This window comes from Centruroides sculpturatus, unplaced genomic scaffold (genome assembly GCF_000671375.1).
Source record: "Centruroides sculpturatus isolate CEXI.00-Female unplaced genomic scaffold, Cexi_2.0 scaffold508, whole genome shotgun sequence".
Lineage (NCBI taxonomy): Eukaryota > Metazoa > Arthropoda > Arachnida > Scorpiones > Buthidae > Centruroides > Centruroides sculpturatus.
The window spans coordinates 388,020-414,436 of record NW_019384691.1 but is presented as its reverse complement, the minus strand read 5'-3'; the positions used below and the strand labels follow the sequence as shown (position 1 = coordinate 414,436).

Sequence of the window (26,417 nt, the reverse complement as noted above, 5' to 3'; positions counted from 1 at the left end):
CGATTTCAAAAATTCTTTCACCAATATTTAGAATGGAACCTCAGGGTGGACATAGGCTGTATATTATTCCGTTAAACATTCATATAAATTAAAATATATAATCTAGGTTAAGGCTTTTATGTCCAACAGCTACGAGTACAATGCCCTAAGTTTGCTTTTCTGTGAGGCATTATGCTTTTCTGTGAAAATGAACTAAAGCAGATCATCTTCTATCTATCTATATAAATAAAAATGTAATGTTTGTTTGTTCATACCGATTCCTTTGAAATTTTGACACAACGCTGCATTTGAATACACACGTGTTTTTATATAATATATGTGTCGAAATTCCCCCCACTGAAGGGAGGTGGTTAGGATTAAGGCTTACCGTAAAGAACCCTGCTTCTATTTATACTATTTTAGATGCGGTTTTTTGCGTTTTAATAGGATACATCAACAGAATGTACACTAAGAAGAAATTTTTTGAAAATTTTCCTTTCCATGGGGAAGTGTTATAAATTTATAATAGATACATTTTGAGCCACAACAATGCGTGGCGGGGTCTGCTAGTTAGAAAATAAACAAAACTGAAGAGACAGTTTTAAAAAATTAGCAAAATTTAAAACAAAGCCTATTTTTATTGTTACGGTTGACAATTTCTTATAATCATTTTTCATGGTTGTTGAAAAGAAAGGATCAAGAAGCAATGATGTAAATGGTAAATTACACAGAAGTTTGATAAGTGAGAAATGTGTTTGTATTTATTTAAAATTTATCATTGAAAATTATGTTCAAAGCTCTATCTTATCTTACACACAAAAATGTGTAAAGTTTAAATTTTGAAGGGTTTCATGCATTTTTCTGCAGATCAGTATCAGTTACTGTATATTATCAAATTAGCACTTTTATTTAATTAAATGTTAGTAATAATTTATTATGACATAACATTTTAATAATAATGTAACAAAAATTTTGTTTTAATATTATAAAAGTTGTTCTCTTATGTAAAAATATAAAGTTTTTCAATTAGATAAAAGTATCCATTTGTTATCTGCTGATGATAGGTATTATTTCTCTTCTTTAAAGACCAGACTTTTTAAGGCAATTTTTTTAACTCAATCAAAAGAATCAGTCCTATTGGTTGAATTAAACATTTTTCACATTTGTTCAGTGTTAAGTGGCTCTATCTGCTTGTGGGTTTGCATCTTGCCATTGGGATGGCCATATGGATTTTCTCGGTTTTTTTCATGTTTGTAACACTAAATGGGGCCAGTTTCTCATAGAAGATTCTCCCAGGAGGCACTGCCTTTATCAGATTGCCCACGTGTTGCATTGCCCTATAGAAATAAACAATAAATAATTGTTTTTTCAAGTTTTAAAATATTTTTCTAAGTTTTTATTTTAGTTATATATCAATCATGATTTTTCTTTATGGCTTCATTTAATGAATGATTCAAGAAAATAAATTTTTAACTTGCCTTTTCAGAGCAGAAAAAATTTTACAAATGTATGTGGTGAAATATTATTACTGGAAAGAATATTTGCATAACAAAATTATTTTACTAAGAACTTTAAAATAATATATTATTAATCATAATCAAATATTAATTTAGTTTTTTAAATTTCAGTCAAACAGAAAGGATGCTTGGTTATTAGCTGTGGAAGAAGCCGAAGATGCTCTTAAAATGACAAGGACAGAAAGGAAGCAACAGTTAACTTTCGAATATATTAATACAAAGAAAACTTCCACAAAAAAAGGTTCTCCTTTTATTATTCTAATTATGTGTGTTAACTAAAGAATCTATTTTTAGAAATTTACTAATTTCCTTATTTTAATTTTTTATATGTATTAGATTTATATCGAAATGCGTCTGTATATCAGACACCAGATTTGAAATCTTCCAAAAATTCCGATTCGGTTGTGAAATCGCCTAAATTTATGAATGACTCTAGTGTGAAAAGGCAAAAACATGCAAATATTAAAAACAATAATGTAGACAACGTTCAAAGTAATCACAAGCAAGTAAAACCAATTCAAGTTTCGAGAAAGAAAAAATCCAAAGGACAGTTTTCTGTTTTCCTTCATAGACATTTACCGATAGCCCGACTTCAGCATCCTGATTTCAGTGAAGAGGCTTTAGAGGAATATTTGCATTTACATTGGGATAGAATGACAGAAGTAGAAAGAGCGAGATATACCAGTAGATTAAGTATTAATAATACAAGAGAGAATCATAATAAAGGTAATTTTTAAAATATAAATATTTAGTTTTACATACATTATAAATATATACTGTTTAAATTATTTCAGCTATCATGTTAAGTCAAAATATTTGTATGTATGGTTGTCAATTGATGATACTGATGTTAACTTGAGTTTCTCCATATAGAGATTGCAATGGATTTATTTGTATTAAAAAAAGACAATGCTTTATAAGTAAATTTTTCAGCTGGAAGGGGGTCGATGGATATTTTCTGATGAATTTTGATCCATCAAGAAAATCTATATAGTATCATTAGAAGTTATTATAATGATTGAGAATAATGTGCTGAAAAGCTGTATTGATAAAAAAAATACATAAACAAAGAAAGTTAATCAAGAAACCAAAACATACATTTATTATAAATAAAATTGATTCAAATTTCATCAAAAATGATCTTAACAATTTAAATTTATTCAAAAATAATTGTAATTTTGATAATTGCTATCAGTCATTTAATCTTATCATGTTTCAAAACATATAAGTTAAAACATACTTATTCAACTATAGTAGTTTTAATCAGTTTTGATTATTTATCATCGTGATAAAAACAATTTTTTTCTCGTTACCGTCATTTTATAGTATGAAGTTGTTAACAGTCTTAACCTTTGGTTTAAATGCTATTTTAATTGTTATTTGCATGTATTACAATAGCAACAATTAATGGAATTTCTTACTTCTTATGGATTGGCAATATGCTTCCACTGAAGAAATAATGGTTAAATTTGACTTTAACACAGTTTTGTTTCTCTCTCTACTGTTAACACAGGAGTCTGTAAAATTTGTCATTTTCGATAACTTGTCACCTTCTCAGTCCACATTAAAACCAGTTTGCAGAACTCTAGAGTATAATTATTGCTGTTTATTTAATTATTACTTTTATAATCATATACAGTAATAATTAACTAATATTTTATATATTTATCACCAAACATATTCAATCTTTAATTTACTGTGCTTACTTATAAAAATCTGGAAAATATTGGCATAATTATTATATACTGTGATGAAGTCTACAAGAAGAAATATTTATGATTGTTATTTGACTATTAGGTAAAACAATGAGAACTTTTTAAAATTTAAAGAGAAGTAATTTATTTGATATAAATATTTATTGCATGTTTTATTTACAAGAAAAATTATGGCAAATTTCAGTCTGAAGCATGAAGCAAGATACATTTAATTGAATTCTAAATCTAATGGTGCTTGAACATTGTTCTGTTTTCAACATGAGTAGAAAAACAGTTCTCCTGGCACATAATTAATACACATTCTTTCATCTTTTCTGTATTTATTCTGAAGAAGTTTTAAGTAGTTAGTATCAGTTGATAAGAAAGTTAAGTGGCTTAATCTTCTGAAGATCACAGACTATTGATTTGTTATTTTTGAAGTTTGGAAGTGGAAAGAACAGTTGCTATCGATTCTCTGTATTGTGTTAAATTGTCTTATTTTGTGTTAATTTTGTTATTTCTGCGCATAGTAGTTCATATCATTATAGCTTGTATTTATTTGATAATCAAGTGTCTTTTTTTGTTGTTGTAAAATTTTCAACGAAAGAAAGTAATAACAGTCATTTACAATCAATTAATTTCATTTTATACAGAACATTAATATCTATTATTGATTTTAATTTGTTAACAAGCATGCAATTGAGATTACAAAAATATTTATTAACTTTTTATTGTAGATGGTGAAACAAAAAGAAAAGAAAAAGTCATTAATGCATTTAAAAAACAGAGCTCTTCTGAATCGGAAAAGGAACAAAGTATGGAATTGGAGACGGATAAAAGTGCTCAAGATTTTGAAAAACAGCCGTTGCCGGAATCCGAAGTTGTGCCAGAGTCAAAAGTAACCTCAGAACCTGCAAAGCAAAATTCTTTGAATTCAGAACCAACGCATAATGCAGAGTTTACGAAAAAACAAACTACAGACTCTATTAAAAAGTCAAAGAGTGACAAAAAAGCATTGCTTAAGCAAGAAAAGCAAAATTCATTAAATCCTTCAGAACAGTTTGGGAAAGATAAAAAACTAAATAAAAATGTAGTGGATTTAAATGGTTCATCATTATTGAGTAAAACCGAGATTCAGGTATATAATTTTAAAATTAATATTCATTTTAATTTCACTTTCAGATTTCTTTGTTCTGTATTTTTTCTTTTCATTTATATTTGTGATTGTCAAATAGAAAGTAAAAAGTAAATTCTTAAATGTAAATAACAAACTTATTCAAAGACTGTATGATTCTAATCTTGTACATTACAAAAGATTTTTTTATGAATTGGAATATCTCTAAAAAAGACCTTGACTTTAAATCCATATAAATTAAGTTACTTAGTTTATTTTTGAAATCAAATGGAAGATTGTTATTATTATATGTATTCATAAATGCTAAAATTTCATTGTTAGAACTTATCTTGATTTTTAGAATTTGTAAAAAAATGCTGCAAATGCATTTAAAAATATATTATTGAAAATATTATCTAAGTATGCTGAAATTAGAATGGCAATATTCTTTTATAATGATTAATAATAACATTAAATTAGACAGTGGGTGAAAAGTGGACAAATAAATTAAAATCATAATTTGCAGCAGTTCCTATTGTGTTTTATTACATTGCATCTGTGTTTTATTACATTGCATTGGCTTCTTTTTCTCTACAGCTTAAAAGCAATTTCCTATTATCAGTATTTGCCGACTATAATATTGGTTAGAGATTTACACTAACCAATATTGTTTAGTAATATCACAGTTCTGTAGAATTTATTATAAGATTTATGAATTTATCAGAATATGCTTTTTAAACAACAACTTTACCAGAAAACTGGAACTGTACATGTAGAGAATCACACCTAAATGCAAAATTTCCAGCAAAGAGTAAGAGGGCTGATAAAGTAGTGGCTAAAAACATTCAAATATTGAATTTGGGTGTTTTTTTGCTGGAAATTTTGCATTTAGGTGTAATTCTCGAAATATGTTTTTTTAATGACAAAAATATCTATGTATACAGATTAAAAATTTACAGGTAGTATGAAAAAGATTAAAATCATACGATCATTGAATAAGTTTGTAATTTACATTGAAGAATTTACTTTCATTATAAAAAGCATATCCCAAATCTTAATCTAAACTAGAAATGAATCGATAACTCTGCAGTGATTCTCTACCATGTATTTGTTAAACCACTTAATGATAGTTCTGTCATTATTCCAAAGTACTGTACATTACAAAAGATTTTTTATGAATCAGAATATCTCTAAAAAGACCTTAACTTTAAATCTAAAAATTAGAATCTAACGACTGCAAAACTACTTTAAGTTTAAACAAATTGGCATTAACTGAATTAAAGATAAATCACCTAGAATGTAACAAAAAAAGAAATTATAAGAAAAAATAATAAGCCAAAAGAATCTTTGAGAGAAAGTAGAAAACCAAATAAAAAATGCAGCAAAATTATAATGTAATGTAAACAAAAGGAATTACTATCAAAAGTAGAATTACTTGAAATTCCAAATATTAAATGAAAACTTTCCAGATAGCTTATAAAGTGTTGAGTTAATACTGACATTTTTTTCTTTTTGATAAAAGAAATGTACTTAGATTAACTAATCAAAATGATTCCCCAACTTTTAAAGCAATAATATTAGTTAAAGTAAGGAATATCCAAGTCAAACGAAACTTTTTAATGTAATTAGAGAAATAGCTTCTTTTATTTACTAATACAGTGGAACCCCGATTAATGAACGTAATCCGTTCCACGAGTCTGTTCATTAACTGAAGCAATTTTTCCCATAGTAATTAATGCAAATACAATTAATCCGTTCTAGCTGTCAGTATTTTTGTAATTTTATTTATAAAATGGGTTTTCTTTGATTTTTTTTCAAAAAAACGGTTCAAACTTTTGCATCAACCCAATATAATTTAATATCCACATGTTAAAAGCGAAAACACTATTGTTAAGTCGGACTAAAGTTCAGGGAGAAGTAAGGAAAAAACTGTACTATAGTTGTCAAAACAAACGTGACATGAAAACGAATGATGTAATGGATCAGGTGGATCAAGTGGAATGTCTGTGGGAAAGATGAAACTCTGACAGAAGCGGTCATAAACAGTCGATCTAGGTTAAATTTTCCGAAAAGGAGAACGATTTGACGGGTATAAAAACATTGTGTACGATCATTAAAGTTCTAAAATGACAGATAGCAGAAACAATAGGCTAAATTATGAGCGAAAGGCTTATATGTTTATCAACAATCTCCGATCAGAGTCGATGAACAGGTGTCAAATAAACGCCTCGGAACAAACCTTTCTCGTGACCTGATCTGGTTTCGGTTTTCACCTGGAGACAAAGAAGAAAACAATCGGGGAGCGAGGAATGGGACGTAGGACTAATTGTAAGGTGAGATTCAAGGAAGAAATACTATAAAAACCCTGAATCTCAAGGTCAAAACGCAGTTTTCCTAAAAATTCTATGGCGATTAATCTGTGTTGTCTTCATTTGGATTAAGCCTGAAGTCGTGCCGCTAAAATTTGCGTTGTGTCTTGCGGACTGCTCCAGTCGTTGCAGCTCTGTCATCTACCATCGCTTCTGTGATCAAGCGAACCCATCTCGTCCACTCTGGGGCTACGACTGATCTACTTGCACTATCGTAGGACCAGCGATACGCCATGCCTCAGTGCCGGGAGAAAATACTGTAGATAAGCCATTTCCAACCACCTTAAATATGTAAACATCTTCCCTTCCTAATAAACGATTTTCACTGTAAAATACTTCTCATCTTTGTCTCCTCTGCCACCACCAACGTATGAATGGACCCTAGACCAACACATGATTAACTGATTTCCCCTAAAAGTAGGCAAGCTTACAAATTTGACATAAAAAGCCGTTAAGTTCGTTATCCGAGACAAAATTTTTGCAAAATAAAAGTTTGTTAACCGATTTGGTCGTTAACCGGGGGTTCCACTGTACTTCTAATATTCTTAATGAAAGTTAGAAATAATGACTATTAAAAACTGATTCACTTTAATAAACTATTGTCACAAAAACAAAAAATACCAGCAGAAACTGTAAAAAAGCTCATATTAGTAGATGTTTTCCTGCATATTAATCAGACATCTTCAGGCTATAAGTCTGAACTGCACAAGATGAAATGCCTTGATTCAAAATATGGAGTTACTGTATATTTCTGAGTGAAGATCTCACTCCCTATAATAGACAACTACACTAGAAAATGAGACAATTAAAAAAAATTTATACAGGAGACAGGAGAGAAGTCTTTCAAAATCTTTGATAGAAATGTTTCTATCAAGGATTTTGGATATTGGAAGTGCAATGTTGGATCAGATGTATTTTTGATCCATTATTGCTTTTTGCTGATGAATGCTTTTTATCTAGTTAGAAGCTAAATATTAAATTGACAGGAATCTTAAAATCACATTAATAAAAATAAGAACAATAATATTCTCTGTATTTTTCTGCAACTATTATATACTGTTATTAACCCAAAGTCATAAATTTTTTTACGAGATTTTTGTATACAAATACACTCCCATAATTATTTGAAACTCTCACAGAAGAGAAAAATGAAGACAGTTCATTACAAAAAATTCTTTTGCAACAAAGAACTATTTCAAGAAAAACAGTTTAGAATTTTTTACTATTATTATTAAAATAATTTCTGTAATATTTTTAGTATTTAGGGATTGCTTGATTTTATTAATATATAAAATGTTTTTGCAATTAAGTTATATTCATATAAATGTGTAATACTTATATTTATGTTTTTATTTTAGGAAGCGGAACCAAACGATCTGAGTCCCAGCGAGTCATCTTCATTGCAAGATCCTTTAGATGGTAGCGAATTTAGTATACCCATTTCAACTCGCCACGAACGTATTTGTCAAATATGTGAAACTGTAGGAGATATAATTGTTTGTAAAGGTCCCTGTCAGCAATCATTTCATCCTGCTTGCTTAGGTTTAACTCAGCTTCCTTCCAATTTCCAATGTGATGAATGTATCACAGGTATGTAACATCATCTATATTGGATAATTTGAACTTTAATAATTATTGATTACAGATTTATTTGATATTTTGTTGCATAAATGACTTGGGTTTTTAGGACATAATCATATTGTAAACCTCAATAAACTATTAATATATTGATAGTTACAATGTACTATAATTTAATTTTTAGATCTAACCTGTTCATTGCCTATGTATTTAATTTATATTTATGATACAAATAAATTTTATTCAAATTATCTTATGAATGAAGTAACGGAACAGTCTCTGTTCCTGTAGAAAGTACAAGATAAAATTTATTATCTATAAATGAATAATTTTTGATTTAACCTGTATTGTTTTTGTATAATAATTTTTCAGTTTGTTTTAATTAAAAAAATATTGTATTTTAGGTAAACATACATGTTTTTCGTGTAAAAAAGATAATGGAACCACAATCAAATGTTCTTCCAATCACTGTGGGAAATATTATCATGAAGAATGCATGAAGAAATACCCACTGACTTCAAAGTTGGAAGGACAGTCTTTAACTTGTCCTCTTCATTCTTGTCTCACATGTTGTGCTGAAAATTCTAAAATATATAGACAGAGAAGTAAGTAATAATTTGCAAAATAGCTAAACATAAAAATGTATAAATTTATACTTTATTAAAGAGAAAAGTTGTAATAAATTTGCTCATTCATTAATTCATTTAACAGAAAAATGGTCTATTAGAAGTCAAAACTGTTTGTCCAATAGAAAAAACATGCTAAACATTTTAAGATCTTGTAACTCATTGATAGAATGTAATAAAGGTATTAAAGTTTACAAGCGAATTAGATTATAAAATAGGTTTATAAATATCTATGTCAATTTTTGTTTTAAAATTATTTGATATTTTCCCTAAACATCCGTTTATTATGTACTTATGTTTTGAATATGGGCAAATCTTCGACTTTCATGTATGATGCATTCCTAAAAGTATAAACGATAATTATCAAACACCCAAAAAAATATTACCAATATTGGAGAGTTAATTTTTGTACAGTGAATATGTTATAATGCATAAAACATTATTTAAAGTGTTAAAATGATACATAGATATAAAGCATGGATGAAACAGAACACAGACAATGGAAGTTAAGTTTTAAGAGTGATTTTGTTATGTAAGCTAAAACTATTGGAAAACCCAAATAAAAAAAAGCAATTTAAGAGTATAAAAAGGTACTATGTACAAAAGAGCAAGTCATTCAAAAGTCGAGGACTGCCCATATTTAGCTGGCAATTAGCAAATTGATTTTCTTAACTAAGTAGAAAATATACTGTTAATTCGGCTTAGCTTAATTTGGCAAAATTTTAATCGATATTTTAATTTGTCAAGAATAAATATCAATATTAAGAAGTGTTAAGTGATATATGACTTACACACAGAAAAAATGTTAAATTGTTATTTAACAAATTGGAACAATGTTTTACAACCCAAAAATTAGATAATTTTTTATTTTATTTATACAGTAGAATCCTGAAAACTCGACACTCGATAACCTGGCAGTCCGGATAACTAGGCCAAACCCTGACAGAGCGAGAAAACCCCTAGTTAATTTTCATTATAGACAGATTTATGTTTTATTAAGTATTTTTCTGAGGTCTCTCTTATCACGTAAATTACTGTACACTGTGTATTCATTAATTTTCATTTTCAAGTAGTAATGGCTCTATGCCTTCATAAAGTATGTACTTTTCCTCTGTTTAAGGGTATTTGAGCAGTTTATTCTCTGTTATATTCTCAAGCAAACAATACATACAAGTACAGTACAGTATTTTCTGAGGACTCCACACTCTTATTCTTTTTTAACCCCATTCCCGATAACCCGGCATTTTCACAAACTCGGCCACCCTTCGGTCCACATTAGGCCAAGTTTTCGGGACTCTACTGTATTGGATTGGATTTAATTTGGATTTATAAACGTAAATGGTAGAGAAGTCAAAAGATTGCAAATTTAATTTGTCATTTTGGTTGTGTTACATTAATAGATTTATTAATAAAAACTAAATTTAACAATTTTCAGCTACTTATCATTATAAAACATTATCAAAAAGGGGAATAAATCAATTAATTGGTGTTTTACTAAAAATTTTGTGAAAAATATGATAGTAATATATTTTCTTAATTATGTAGCCATTACAAAATAATAATTTAAATTTCAGCTCGTTTAATACGATGTATACGATGTCCTGTTGCATATCACTCTGGAGATAACTGCATATCTGCCGGTTCTGTTTACATCAATTCAACACAAATTATATGTGCAAATCATTTTCAACCAAAGAAAGGAAAGCAATATCAGTCACGTATAAATGCTAGCTGGTGCTTTATTTGCTCAATAGGTATGTATTATATGTTAATTTTAACAAATATTTATCTCTACTCAGTTCATAAATAATAATAAATTTATTTAAGATGCCTTAAAATGATCTATGGTTAAATTTGATTGGTTTGGACAGTTTGTTTTCTTATTGGTTTTATGTCAAAGAATATGATAAAGAAATGTAATGTATAATTTGATTGGATTTTATTTTGTTTGAACTTTTCATTGACAGTTTGAAGAGCAAGTACTTGTATATGAGTTATATGGGATGTTTGCTTTATCATTTGTCTGGATGCAAAAGATATATTTCTGGCATTGCATGAGTATGTGTATTGTTTGTACCATTGTGAAAGTATAATTTTATAGTAGCATTTGTGAGTATAAAGAGGTAGTAGTAGCAGCAGTAGCAGTAGTAGTAGTGCTTTATCAATTAGCAGACTGCAGGATGTTGGCACTTTTATAAAAACCATTGGCATTATGCGTCACCACAATTTGTCAAGATTGCATTTTTTATTTTTGCAGAAGTTACATGTCCCTTTCTTTAATGAATTAATTTATTTTACTGTAAACATCGCAGTGAAACTAATGCACTGTCTGCATGTACTTGTGTGATGCTGAAAAGATCTGTTTTACACTTGGATAAATTTTAAAGTGAATATCGTGTGTGTGTGTGTATATTAATTTTTTGACATATCAAATAAGGTGTGTTTCAAATTTATACGGACACGAAAAAATTAAAGTGAAACACAAATTTGCTGCATTAAGTGACAAATGTTTTATTAAAAATAACATGGATTTACATGTTTCCACACTGCAAAATAAGAATTTTAATCAAACATTAACATTTAGTCACTGAAAATAATATTTTTGAAAATTTTGTACAAAAAGAGTGTTACATATTTATCCGGACAGGTTTCAAATTGCAAAGTTTTTCTTACAATTTAATGGTCAATGTAACCACCATTTAACTTAATTACATTGAATACTCGATTAGGCATTGTTTCAGTTAGATTCTGAAGGAATTCAATCCTAAGTTTATCCCAAGCATCTGAAATTGCTGCCTTCGAATCATGAATTGTGGAAAACTGCTTTCCATCAGCATAAACTGTACGAACCATCATCCCCAAAGATTTTCCATCGGATTCAGGTCAGGATTTCTAGCAGGCCATGTCATCAGATTAATATTTTTACGTTTAAACCATATTTTTGTTGATTTAAAGGCATGCACAGGGGAATTGTCTTGTTGAAAGATCCAATTTGGTTCACAAATATTTGGTCCAGCTTCCAAGAAATGATCTTCAAGCATGCCTTGATACTTTTTTGAATTCATTCTTTGAGTTATAAATGCTAAATCTGTGGTTCCATTGAATCTAAACGCATCCCACACTATGATTGATCCCCTACCCATTTGGCGTTGTGAAAATATTCGTTTTTCGGTTCTTAAATCGTGCCAATAATACTTTCAATCATCTGGACTATCTAAGATGAATTGTTTTTCATCACTGAACAAAACCTCAATTCATTCTTTGGACTGTAATGTGTTTTTGTGCCTAATCAAGTCTGTCACTTTTGTGCTTTAATGAAAGTGGTGGCATTACAGCTTTTTTTCTGAATTTTAACGTTGGAGATTTTTTTAAAACTCTCCACACTGCTGTGCTGCTACAAGGCAAGACTAGTTCTTGTTTTATTTTTCTTACTGATGTTGGTTTTGTAAAGCAAACCTTGATGATTTGTCTACAATCTCGAGGTATAAGCTTGGGTTTTGGACCTGTCTTGAATTTTGGTACATCCTAGCCACATCTTTTTGATAAATAATCACCAACAATTGATTTTGAATGATTTATAAATACTGCAATTTATCTTATTGACTTGCTTTGTGATTTATAGGCATTAATCTTCCCTTTTTCATGATCAGATAAATTCTTTGTTCTACCCATTTTAGAATGTTTGAACAACATAAAGAATTTGTATTACAATTAGATATGTAAGCTAATTTGCATATTTCAATGCCTGAAATTAAACAATATTTTATTTAAGTCATGAGATGAGTGCCTGTCCGGATAAATATGTAACAGTTTTTTTGTATAAGATTTTCAAAAATATTATTTTCAGCAACAAAATGTTATAGTTGATTAAAATTCTTATTTTGCAGTGTGGAAACACGAAAATCCATGTTATTTTTAATAAAACATTTGTCACTTAATGCAGCAAATTTGGATTTCACTTTAATTTTTTCGTGCCCGTATAAATTTGAAACACACCTTAATTATAATTAAGTATGCAAAAGATATTTGAAATCATGACTGGAATATTAAATTTAACTTAAGATCACATGCACTTATTTTTTAACTTACTTGCATGAATAACACTGCAATTTTCTGCTGCTTTTTTGCACACAGTTGCCATTCCTCAAATATGGCAATTCTGAAAAGTCCTGTGGTGTGTCTTTTCTGCATGTGCCAAATTTTGATTCCATACATTGTTTTGTTTACAAAACATTGTCTTTGATTTTTCTCATAGGGATCCCTTCAAACTTTACAATAGTGTGGGCTAATGTGAAATGAGTTCAGCTGGAAATAAATAGTGGGATGGGCAAGGTGTTTCTCAGGACCAGAAAATGGTTTTTCTGTATTTTTTTGGTGCAAAATGAGTTGCAAAAATATTTAAATATGTTGAAGGTCCTAGTGTTTCAAGCTAACCTATAGAGGCAAGCATTCAAGATCATAGCAACTTGCAGACCACCATGTCATTTCATTATGTATAGCTGACAAACATCTAATGAGGTCACGATTACCTCTTGTAATCATGAGAGACCTCCATGAAAGTTATTTTTGGTGATTGACATCAAAGGAGATCATCATCACCTATGCATGTGATCATGTAAAAAAAATTGTACATTGCATGTGCAAGATGGCAAATTTCCATGATAACTTTTTGATTGCCAGTGATAAGTAGAAAAATTTTTTTACCAAAATTTTTACTCGGATATGACAAAGGCACAGCTAAGTCAAATCAGTGAAAAATTAGTAGTTGCAGAAAATTGTCATTACTGTGAATTAAGAAAACAAGCTTCTTTTGTAAATCGTCTAATTCTATCCACTATTGAAAAATCAGTTCTAAATTTATAATGAAATCAATTGTATTGATATCATACTGAAGATGTTTTGTCCATTATCAATAACGATTCTTTTTAAATCATAACAATTAATGGTTTAGAATAAAATACTGTAGTTATTTGTCCAAGAATTTTTGAAGTGTAAGATTATGATGTAACATACTCATTGTCTTATGGTGTTAGAAACGTTTAACTTTTTATTCAAAATTGGAAGTACTTTAAATAGCTTACAACTTCTGAGATTCAATTTTATTCGATTGGAATCAAGTTAAATCTTGGAAGTTGTAAGCTATTAATTAAAAGTACTTGCAAGTTTTAATAAAAAGTTGTATCTAATGCCATAAGGCAATGAGTACATTATATCATAACATTAACTACACTTTTCACCAAATAATGTAATGTAATTTTGTTAATGTTTTGCAGCTACTATATATATAGCTGAGATTTTAAAGAAATTATATAACTTTTTTTTTTATTAGTTTAATAACTTTTATTTAAAACAACCTTTTAAATAATACAACAACAATCACTCATTTAATGTTTCAAACACATCTATAAGCACAAAATAAGCTTATAATATATGTATATATATATATATAGTATTATATAACTTTTTTATAAGGTTATAATATATATTTATATTATAAGTTTATAAAAAAGTTATATAATTTCTTTGAAATCTCAGATTTAATCATTGTCAGATTAATGTTTAAGAAAAAAAATTTATATTATTATTTGATGTAAGCTGTGTATATATTTTTTAGGTGGTAGTTTAATTTGTTGTGAGTCATGCCCTGCCGCATTTCACATAGAATGCCTGGCCATACCGCATCCCGAAGAAAGTTATTACTGCGACGAATGTGTTGCAGGAAAACATCCGAGATATGGAAATATAGTTTGGGTAAAACTTGGCTGTTACAGGTAATTAATATGTAAATTTATCTTTATAATATATTATTTTTCTCTATGTTATAAAATTAATAATTTAATGTTTTACAAGATGGTGGCCGGCAAAAATATGCCATCCAAAAAACGTTCCACTAAATATACAGAATATGTCGCATGATGTTGGAGACTTTCCAGTGCAGTTTTTTGGCTCACATGATTATTATTGGACACACAAAGGAAGAGTATTTTTATTTCAAGAGGGTGATAAAGGAAGTAAAGAGCATTCTGTCAATCGCAATCTGGCTAAAATATTCCAAAAAGGTACTTATGGAATTAGTACAATTACGGTATTTGTTGTGATGATATTTAATGTACTAGGTTAAAAAAAATTAAGTTTGAGTGTTGGTAGCTATGTTTGCTGGTATAATTTTGTCAAAATTATACCAGCAAACAACTTGTTTTTATTACTGTCAGTTAAATTAATTTTTAGCAAAATAAAATAGAAATAATAATAATATTCTGATGATAAGAACATTATTTAAACTATTCTCTGTTTAAAAAGTTCTTCATAAAAGTGACTGTTTACTAGAAATGAAGTGATTTTCAAATGAATACAAGACTGAATGATACACTCGTCTCATATTGAGAATTGTAAGCACGATTTTACACTTTTAGCAGAGCGTGCAAGTTTGGCAATTCATTTTGAGATCTTAGATGATAGTGCCCTGTAATTTTTATGCACTTCTGTCAAAAAATAAAAAGTACAGAAATTGCCTAGTTACTTTTGAAGATTTCCTGCTCTCTTCTCTAAATAGTTTGAAGAAAATTCTAGTCCTTATCCTGATAGCATGAAAAGTAAATTTCTTTTTGGTAGTTTTAAGAAATTTGATGTGGATTTGTAGTCACTTTTCCATTGAATTATCTTTGAATGTATTCACAGCTACTACTTGGTAAAGTTAAATTGTTGCATCTTCCACTATCTTGTATTATATATATATATATATATATTTGGTTAATTTCATTAGTACAAATATGAATCTGTACTCATATATGAATGCTAGTATGAATTGTGAAGGATTTGAGGTAATCTCAAACAGATGCATATGTGATTTTGTTGAGTGAAAAATGATTTTGCTGAAAGTCCATAATGTCTGTTATCTTACAACTATGCCAGTTCCAAAATATTTGGATAAACTTTAAAAGCTCAGCGTTTCAGTTAGACAGTTACTGACAAAAACTTAGAAAAATTGCAAAGACATGAGAATAATTTGATAAATAAGAAAATAGTGCAATAGTAGTAAAAGTAATAATAATAAGTACTATTACTGTTACTTATACTGAGAAAATAAATTACAAAATTACCATGTAAGATTATTGATATTTTATTCTGTACAATCTTGGTAGTCCAACCAGAACAGTATTAGATTAAGGAGATTACCAGATTATTGGAAGGTGAATTCAATGGTTTAATCATTCAAAAAGAAAACATTTGTTTATTGCATCACACTAGTACATCGTATTAATCAAAAACATGTGTAGAATGTTCTTATCACATCATCTTGTGAATCATGCGTTGTTCTATTTTTAGAGTTCACAAATTGTCTATCTTCTTAAAATACTTTTCAATTGTCTTCAGTTGGTTTTATCTTCCAAAGGCATTCCTGTCACTAATAATCAGTGTTGTTGAGTCAGAGGGAGGTTCAGTATTTTTGGTGGGAAATTTTGATAAATGATTTTTCAAAATATTTATTATGGTGTTGTGTTATTATATACTGTATCTTTTTTGAGAAACTTATGGCGATGGCCTTAACAATCTTTAATATTGTGCACAAACTCAAGTGTTTGAGCTCAGTTGGATATCATGATGCATTTAGTGAGAAGGTGTTTGAGTTTAGTAGAAACTAGGGTTTGAACATGTGGGAAGTTCATCTATGATTTGGCGACAATGCTGGTAATACCCAAGAGTCAACTAATATAGGATTACTGGACCTGTCAAACTAGCAAATGGCCAGATTATCAAGATTGTATCACACTTAATTAATTGTAAAAATTACAAGTCACAAAAATTTTTACTACTTTTCCTTTTTTAGCATGCTCCACTATAGTAGTGAAGTGCTTATGTTGGGACTTTTGTCTCTGTCAGATGTCCACACTCATGCGCAATCACTTCACTTTCATTACCTAAATGTTATGTTCCATTCAATCCATTTATTGTGCATGTCCATGTGAAGCACAACAACTACTTGATTCCAAGAATTTATAAAATTTATTTTAAGCTAAATTTGATTTGCTTTTGTGGAGCATGCTATCAGATCAGCTTGACCAAGCTTGTTTAAATATACTTTTAAAATATCAGTAATCAAACAGGAAGCCAAATTTCTTATTGGATCATAATTTGGGTAATTAAATACATAAATGCTATCTAATTTGGGCTAATGGTAGATGAATAAGTTGCTGTCTCATACTAAATTTAATGTAGGGTGGCAACTTGACCAGATTGTAATTTGATTAGTAATATAATTTCTTATATGATTTTAATTGTTTTTAGCTGTTGAAGAAGCAAATGAAGCTTTCCAAAGCTGGCAGGTAGCAAAAGAGGCCAAAGAAGCGCAAGAAAACGGATCAAAGCCACCATCTTATAAGTTTATTAAGGTAGAAAGTTTTGTACATCAATACAATAATTTAATTTATAATGACAAAAATTAAGCATGTAAAATTTGTCTATTTTAGTCCAATAAGCCAGTCGGTAAAGTTCAGATCCATCCATTTGACTTGAGTCACATCAATCGATGCGAATGTGATCCCAATTCGGAAAATCCCTGTGGAGAAGATTCCGACTGTCTCAATCGCATGACCATGGTTGAATGCCACCCTAACATCTGTCCGGCGGGAGAGCGGTGTCAAAATCAAAGATTTCAGAAACGTGAATATGTACCTGCGGCATTTTTTAAAACAGAGAAAAGAGGTTGGGGTTTGAAAACATTAGAAGATGTGAAAAAGGTAAAATATTTGTTTTAATTTTTTCAGAATAGTTATCTTTCATGAATGTTACATATTAATACATTTTGAAATATCAAAATTTAGATGGTTATAGTTGATGTATTTAAAATCACTTTAATCCTAATAGGTTGATTTTTCTCACAGCCATAAAGTGATTTTAAATACATCAACATACACAGCATCTATACTATTTAAATGGTTATAGGTTTTGAACATCAAAACAATTTTTTTTTAGGGACAGTTTGTAAATGAATATGTAGGAGAATTAATTGACGAGGAAGAATGCGAACGTAGACTACAACAGAAGCACGAAGATAATGACACAAATTACTATTTTCTCACATTAGACAAAGACAGAATTATTGATGCTGGACCTAAGGGTAATCTCGCTCGTTTTATGAATCATTCATGTCAGCCAAACTGTGAAACACAGAAATGGATGGTGAATGCAGATACTCGAGTGGGCCTCTTTGCTCTTTGTGATATTCCTGCAGGTATGAATTTCAAATTAAAAAAAATTGTTATTTGTTTACTTTAAAACTAAGGAATTTCTCTAAATGAAAGTTTTAGATAGCAGTTCTGTTAATAACATGTAATAAAAAAAATAAATAAGAGTATTGGGAGAAGATATGATGTGGTTTATCTATGCCACAATATATAAAAACAAACGACTCTACTAAAACCCAATACATTGTATTACCAAAGCCAGCCACTGCAATATACTTTCGGGCTAATTAATGGCTATAATATTAATAAATTACCAAATGATTTGATACTAGAGGGAGGCATTAGGTGTTATCTATTAATAATTTTAATTTTAATTAAATAATTTAGATTTACTGGAAGAAAAGATTCAGTCAGGAGCGGGACTTGAACCCACAACTCCCACTTACTATGCGGATGCGTTGCCAATTACACTATCTGGACCTTTGGTCCTATCTCTTCTTCCAGTATATATAACGTTATGCTATAACCACCGTCAGTTATTGATGTGAGGTAGCAGAAATTCCTATATTCGAACTAAACTTTAATATTAATATTGTTCGAGTTACATAACAATTGTTGTTCGTAGCTACCTGAGAAAGTTTCCCACTACATTTTCTTGAAGGCAACAGGACACTTTCTCGCGATCTTTTAACCTCTACACGGACAATATCGTCCGTGAATATCGCCAGAGATAGTCAAAAAAAGTCAGTCGTCGTCTGTCCCTCTGTCAAAGGAAACCTGCACCAATTACTTGAGGAATATCGTCGACCAGAGCCCATTTGAATACCTTGTGCCATCATTGTGCTAGTGGATATTATAGTGGAAATAATCACCATCGGAACTATTATCAAACAACGAGAGCTCCATCGGGAGATCACCTTTTATCCCCAGGTATTTATGCAACTCGTGCTCGCTATGTGAACTCTCTCTCTCTCTGCGACCAACTTTAGAACTCTGTATCTTATCCAATTTATTTTTAATTAAGTCCTTGTTAATTGTTAAGTGTAGTTCGAGTCTCTTCCACATGTTGTCTCTCGATTGGCTGACATTACAAATCCATCTGCCCACTCACGATACCGCTTGCGCAGCAGTGTGATATAGTAATTGCTGTCTCCGCTTCCATGTTCCGATAAACACGGTGGTGTCAATCCTGACAGGGCATTAAAGAGGTGCCGACCCGAAAGGTCACACTATGATGATGGTTGTGGACGCATCAAGCACCTTGTTTTGTAAACTCCCTCAACTGGCCAACGTATACCCTGGCAAGGCATTTGTAGTATCCGTCTAGTATCAAATTATTTGGTAATTTATTATATCTTGCTCTGTATTCTTGATTTAAATAATCAAGTTCAAATTAGAATTGTAAAACACTTGTTATATTTTACGTTGCTATAAAAAATTCTGCCATTACTCCCGAATTTATTTTATGTTGTAGATATGTTATAACTGTTTATATAAATAATACATCAAATTTTATCCTGTTATAATTTTATAACACGATACGGTCATCTTTGAGTAAAATTGTAATTTTAAAAGCCATTTCATCGTATGAGGGTTAATTGCTAACTAAGATTGCCCTTTTTATAAAATTGGAAGAGGTAGTAAAACTACCTGTCATACTATTCATTTTAAAATTTGTTTTATGTTGACAAATGAATATGAGTAATCACCATTTAGACCAAGACCTTGTTTCAAATGTTTGATTCATTTTTGCATTTTGTAGATGAAAAACAGTTCTTCCTCAATCTATTCTTGCATAGCGTCTTGAGCTTTGGTAAGTGACAGAAAGTGTTGGCCTTGTATATCAATTAACCTTTTACTTTAATTTTGAGAAGTCTGACCTTGCCAAATCTGGGCTTTAAGAAAAGTGTAGAAAAAGCCGTAGCTTCATATTGTTAAGTGTGTTTACTTTGATCTTTTGTTATGGCAATGCAAGAAAAAAGGAAGTTCTTTCTAGTCTTACCCTTAAACGTATCTCCAGTGCTCATGACAGTTTGCAATGGTTTCACCAAATAGGTTTCCTTCCTTTGTGCATAATCTTCCAATATTAAAAATTCAATTACCGATTTTCGCTACCAAATGGAGGAAATTACATGTTTCTATCTCTGCATTTTGGAGCAGACTAAGGTAGCACACTTCATTTATCGATTAACACTTGTATGTATTTTACAACAGTGTTATTTTAAGCCATTATCATCGTATATAGCAAGGGTGGGCAAGCAAGAGTTCAGTGGGAGCCGAAATGTAGGTTTTGCAAAACACGTGGGTTCTGTACTTTTTTATTCTGTACTGCGATTTTATTATATAATATAAATATGATATAAAACAAATATTGAATTTTTTTAATAAACATATTTTCACAAAATTGTGGAAATAAAATTGTAAAAATAATAATAAAAAGCAGAAATTAACACTTTCAGCAATAGCCGCATTTGCCCACGTCTGTTTTATAGGTTGAGCAGCTTATTGAAAGATTTGTTTAAATTCCTCATTTCGACAAATATAAATATTAATGGAGAGTAAATTAATAAAATTAATTGATATGAAATTCAAACTCACGAAAACGAAATTAAAAGTGGTTTTAAAAATTGAATTTAATGGCTTCTTTAATTTGTTAAATTCCCATCTTTTAATGGCATATAAAAATGCGCCCCATTTAAAAAAGTATTTAGTGGCTCATTTACTTGTATCTTTGGCACTCATTTTCAAGATTTTTTTTTATCGTTTACCGGTTTGAAAAAAGTAAAATTAGAATGTACACTTTTATTATTTATAATGGAAGAAGCGAAGTTAAAACAAGTCATTTACAATTAAAAATATCATACACCAATACCGTTTCGATATAGCAAAAAAAAAAAAAAAACATTTTTACAGACAATTTGGGTAATTCACCCAAATTGCAAGTACGGATATTCGTGGTTGCAGAGTATTTTAATCCTAAAATGTTTTTTTTGACATGTGCCGGGTATTTTTTTTCTCGTCTTTTTAGACAAAAGTTGCATCTTGCATGCCATGCTTCGACATAGTTAAGTACTACTGCTAAAAATTAAAATTAATTTAGACTTTCTAAAATCATTGACTTTACAGGCACCGAATTGACGTTCAATTACAACTTGGACTGTAGAGGAAACGAAAAATCCAAGTGCACCTGCGGAGCTCCCATCTGCAGCGGTTACATCGGCGTTCGTCCCAAAGTAAGTCTGCTGGTTTAGTATTTTGCCCCCTTTATGCCGAGGCAAAAATTTTATTATTTTTTTGACGCTCATTAACGAACAACACTGTTTGACCAGACCGTCGCCGCCTCTCAAGACAAGAAGGCCAGAGAATCGGCGGGAAAGAGAAAGAAAAGGCGTTCTCAGGCCAGGAAGCACGAGGACGAATGCTTTCGGTGCGGAGAGGGAGGCGAATTGGTCATGTGCGACAGAAAAAGCTGCCCCAAGTCATATCATCTAAATTGTCTAGCTTTAAGTAAGCCACCTTACGGTAAGTAAAGCATAAGTGAAAGTTTAATAAGTCCTGTTAATATATAGAAAGTACTAGTATACAAAATAAATTATAAATAAGTGAAAGTTATTCGAAGCATGCAGTGCCATAATGTCGTAGATGCCAAAAAACTTTTCGGGAGAGGTAAAAAAAAAAACACTTTTTCTAGCGAACCAATTGGTTTTAATTTTTACAATAAAATGGTAAAAAAATTTGCTGGATTACAAATTCTCTGGAATATCGAAATGACGTAAATATAGGCCATAACGTTTTAAGCGCCAAAAGTCGGGTTACTTGCACTCCGGAGCTTTAAACATCACGGCTTCGCATAAATTCGATTTGAAAATAGGCCACCGCGGCCACGATATTTGTTTTTGCAGCAGAAAACATTGCGTTTCGAATTCTTCGATAAAACGTAATGGCATTGCACGCTTCACTTATCGTCATGGTTTTAACGACTCAAAAGTAATTGCCCGCCGCACAGGTCGCTGGGAATGCCCGTGGCACCACTGCGACGAATGTGGCAAGTCTTCCGTCGTCATGTGCTCGGAGTGTCCGAATTCCTTCTGCAAAGACCACGGCACCAAAGTCAACATTAACAAAAAGGGGGACCACTTCGTCTGCCACGAACACGAACACAAAGAAAACGCTTCGGCCGACCCGCAAGACCGAAGCCCGGACGAAAACGAAAAGACTAATTGTTCGGTGTTACTTCTGGAGGACGGCCACCGCCAAACCAACAACGTCGATCATCCGGAATCGTAATCACAGACCGCCACCATCCTCTTCCACACAACTGAAAGTCGTTCCGGCGATCGTCAATTTTGATAATTACGCATCAAAACGGCGCGACGAACCAGGGTACAATTTTATCGGGTGGGGGGAAAGAAGAAATATTTTAAGAATACAACTTACTTTTTTTTTTACCACAGAAAAAGTATTTTCCCTCTTCTTCCCGTTTTGCCCACCCGCCGCAAATTTTCCACCTTTAATTTCGTTATCGTTTTTTCCGAAGTGTCCACCCGTCTTTAGGGGGGGAAAAAAACGTGTTTCCACTGTAGCGTTACGTAATTTATAAGTGTTGTTAAGTTCTCGATTTGATTACCCGGTCGAAAATACAGATAAAATATGCAAAATAATAATAATAATAACCATAAATAAAATATATTGTATATTTCTCGTTTTTCATTATTTTCTTTTAATTTTTTTGTGGGAAGTAATTAGTCGCGCGACGGGCATGCAAAACAAAAGTGCAATGCGTATATATTGATACATGTGGCCGTTTTTTTTTTCTACGGAAGTGTAAATAATTCGTCGAAATCCGCCGGTAGATTTCGCACGTGACCGTCATATTTTGTAAGATGGCCGTAACCTCTTTTTACACACGAGTATTATAAGGAAGTGATTGTTTTTTTCTTCTCCCGTCTCTTGTGTAACGTGTTTTGTGAAATTGTATAAGAAGGACCAAAACAAAAAAAATATATATATATATATATATATGTCCACGACCGTTTATGCGTCTGGTATTTATTGAGTTTGAATATTTCCTTCATTGATATGAGATTTTGATTTATAAAAAAAAATAAAAAGAAAGAAAAAAATACCCGATAAAATTTCTATCTGTAAGATAAATAAAAGAGATAGAATATTGTTTATTCTCTTTAAAATTTTAATAAGTAAGAATATTTATTATATTGTAAAAGTGTCTTGACAGAATAAAAATTCTAATGAACTTTATATAAAGTTCCCTCACCTCGAAATTTCACGCGTTTAAACAATAAACGAATGTTTGTTAAATAATTATTTGTTAGAATAAACGACAACCATTTCTGTAGATATTATTCTTTTGATAATTCTCGTTTAAATTGTAAGTACAATCCCGAAGTACTTATTTAACATGAAGAATCAATTTTTAAATTAAAAAAAAAAAAATCTTAACGAAACGTAAATTGAAAAAAAATTACGAGTTGCGAAACTTTCCCGGCCGTTATAAGATTTTGTTACGAAAACTTTAATTGTAAAATAACAAATGACAGTTTTGAGGGTAGAGATGAGTTTTATAAAGATGTGTAAATGCTAACGAAAAAAATCTTCGTTAAGCCCAATCCCGAGCGAGATATGACACGTGACCCACCCTCTATCCCCTTCCCTCGACTTGTCATCACCCAAATTTATTAGTATCATGCCCTTTATATACAAGCTACTGTGCCAAATATCGTTTCATCTTCATCCCCGTCGTTGCATATTAAGCGAAATACATGTCGACACAAATGTCCACGGAATTTTTTTGCCGTTTTGACTGGGTTCGGAGGGTTTCATTTTAAAAATTCTTTAAATTGTGTACAGTAGAAGAATAGAGAATTTTTAAAATGTGTTAAGATGTGTGATAAGCCATTGCGTAATATAAATCGAATACTACAATATAAAACTATTGGTTTTAATCTTTGTTATTTCAGCTTACCGTTGTCACGTTTATTGCAATACTCGGATGGTATGAAAAAGTGTCTACTTGATCAATAAAATTGTGCCAATTGTTTGTTAACTTATGGCAATGCAACATTTGGGCGATCTGCCTATGGGAGAGGCCTTCCCGGAGGTCTTTTTAAGGAAAACTGGCCCCTATTTAGGCGTTACATATGTGGAGAAAACCCGGAAAACTCCACGTGGCCAGCCCGTCCGAGCGAGGCGCGAACCCACGACCGAATTCCTAGTGTTCAGGGTACGAAGACCGCTTGGTTACTGGTGGGCCGACCCAGCTTTAACATCGTTATTAGAATGCCCGGTGTGCTACGAGAACCCGTCTCCCATCTATCAGTGCATGTTTGGACACCCGATCTATTCCAGCTGTAAGAGAAGAGTCCACCAATGTCCCACGTGTCGAGGGTTCTTAAGAGAGTTTTGCAACATCGCCATCTTACCTCCTTGCAGGAGGATAAAGAAGGGTCGTGATTTCCCTCCTGCCGGGTGGAAAAGGAATCTGTTCCACGTTATCCAAAAGGGAAAAAAATGTTCAAAAAGTAACGTGGCTAGATCGGGTGGCAAACAGTTTTTGCCCCCGGGCCGAATTGGAAAGAACTTTTTCCACGGGCCGAACCAGAGGCTGCCCTAGGAAGATTTTGAGGTGGTACGAGATCTCATTGTGTCACCCCGTAGAGACTGAATTGTAGATAAAGATTACAGATACATTTTTCACATTATCATGCTTTATCAACACACTACGATGTACTTACCAGATTTGTAACGGCTCCAGGGCCTTGTAATAGGATGTTCGAAGAGGAGATGCTTAGTTCAGTTTCTAGTTGGGGAGTGGTATATTCAGAAGCACGAGAGAGCAGCTCATTAGAAGAGCGTATTCATATTGCTCTAATGTACCAGACAGGAAGAAGGAAATTAATAGAATCAAAGAAACATATAAAAAGAGTACAATAGAAGGACTAATTAGAAAATATGAAAGAGGCAATATAATAAGAACCCAAACAAATCAGTTTAAAATGTCCAAGTTCACTTATAATCAAAACACCAAGAACATCATGAAACAAGTGTCGGACAAAATACACTCCAAAATAGCTGGGAAACGATAAAAACATGCTGAAGAAAGAATAAAAAGTGGGCTTAAATAGAATTCCACTTGAAAATCAGAGAGCAATTAGAGATTAAAACGGCAAGGCCGTATTTGGGGCAAGAATCTAGATCCGTATGATGCGATTTGCGCCCCCCCCCAATTGTAGAAACCGCTGCGAGCATAAAGGTCAATGGAACCATACCCTTAAATGTGACCCTTCGCGAGATATAGCCCTCAAAATAATCGCCCACGTGGCTCCGCGCCTAAACGCTTATTTTGCGCTTTTCCCAACGCTCGGTGTTCAAGAAGAAGCGCGACCCCCCTCGACGCGGCCCAAATCGTCCGGAGTTGCCATCTGTTGCCTGTAAACACAAATATCTATTATTACCAAATTTCTTACCCGAGCCGGGACTCGAACCCTGGTCCCGGAGCACNACCCCCCTTGACGCGGTCCAAGTCGTCATCTGTTGCCTGTAAACACAAATATCTATTATTATTAAATTTCTTACCCGAGCCGGGACTCGAACCCTGGTCCCGGAGCACGGCAGTCCACTTACCTCCGCACGGGCCCGCCAGGTCGCGCTGCCAGAACTACTTCGGAACTCATACTTAATTTAACCTATCCAATTTCGAAATTTCTCTCCGTTGCAACCCGTCGGCCCGGGTTGAATTTTTGTCGATGCCTAACGAGAATTTCCCGTTTTTGAGAAACATAATCGTGGCTATTGTATCGTCCGAAATTATTTNAATCCCGGGATACAATTAATTATTGTTAAGGTATACAAAATATCATGAAATGAAATGATATAATTATTTTCGATTTTTTAAAGTAATTTTAAAGTTCTGTAACCTCCAAAATCATATTAATAATGCTGTGTAAAGTCTATAGGCCTATAATAAAAATTACATTTAAATAACGTAGAAATTTTCACAAATAGAATAAAAATTAATTAAAGTTTGCTGGAAACTGCATACAACAACAACAAAAAAAATGTTTTGAATTGAGTTAAAAATTAAAAAAATGAACTTCTAATTTAGAAGGTAATTTTCGTTTTTTAAATAAAATATAATACAAAATATTGCAAACTTTTATAAGATTTTAAAAAGCAAAGATGGTCAATACTCCGATAACTCACTCTAATTCTTATTTTAGTAATGAAAAGTCTTGCCACCGAGAATGCCCTTTCCGATTCAATTGATGTGATTGGAATAGTGTTTAATGCATTTAAGAGAAGACAGATATTATGTGTTTTTTCACCTGTAGCCTGGAA

General features: G+C 31.4%; 1 protein-coding gene across 1 annotated transcript in view; it reads left to right on the top strand.

Annotated features, from left to right (window-relative positions):
• Positions 1 to 25,521, top strand: part of LOC111627320 (histone-lysine N-methyltransferase NSD2-like) — a 72,239-nt gene extending 46,718 nt beyond the window's left edge. Inside the window, exons 7-21 of the mRNA XM_023370871.1 lie at positions 1,608 to 1,737; positions 1,833 to 2,222; positions 3,928 to 4,328; positions 8,032 to 8,263; positions 8,656 to 8,856; positions 8,963 to 9,058; positions 10,452 to 10,631; positions 14,492 to 14,648; positions 14,728 to 14,936; positions 17,164 to 17,267; positions 17,346 to 17,615; positions 17,851 to 18,109; positions 21,189 to 21,295; positions 21,392 to 21,584; positions 22,069 to 25,521. Coding sequence (XP_023226639.1) covers positions 1,608 to 1,737; positions 1,833 to 2,222; positions 3,928 to 4,328; positions 8,032 to 8,263; positions 8,656 to 8,856; positions 8,963 to 9,058; positions 10,452 to 10,631; positions 14,492 to 14,648; positions 14,728 to 14,936; positions 17,164 to 17,267; positions 17,346 to 17,615; positions 17,851 to 18,109; positions 21,189 to 21,295; positions 21,392 to 21,584; positions 22,069 to 22,349 — 3,210 coding nt within the window. The 3' untranslated portion in view covers positions 22,350 to 25,521. The remainder of the gene's footprint in view (positions 1 to 1,607; positions 1,738 to 1,832; positions 2,223 to 3,927; positions 4,329 to 8,031; positions 8,264 to 8,655; positions 8,857 to 8,962; positions 9,059 to 10,451; positions 10,632 to 14,491; positions 14,649 to 14,727; positions 14,937 to 17,163; positions 17,268 to 17,345; positions 17,616 to 17,850; positions 18,110 to 21,188; positions 21,296 to 21,391; positions 21,585 to 22,068) is intronic.
• Positions 25,522 to 26,417: the final 896 nt, after the last annotated feature.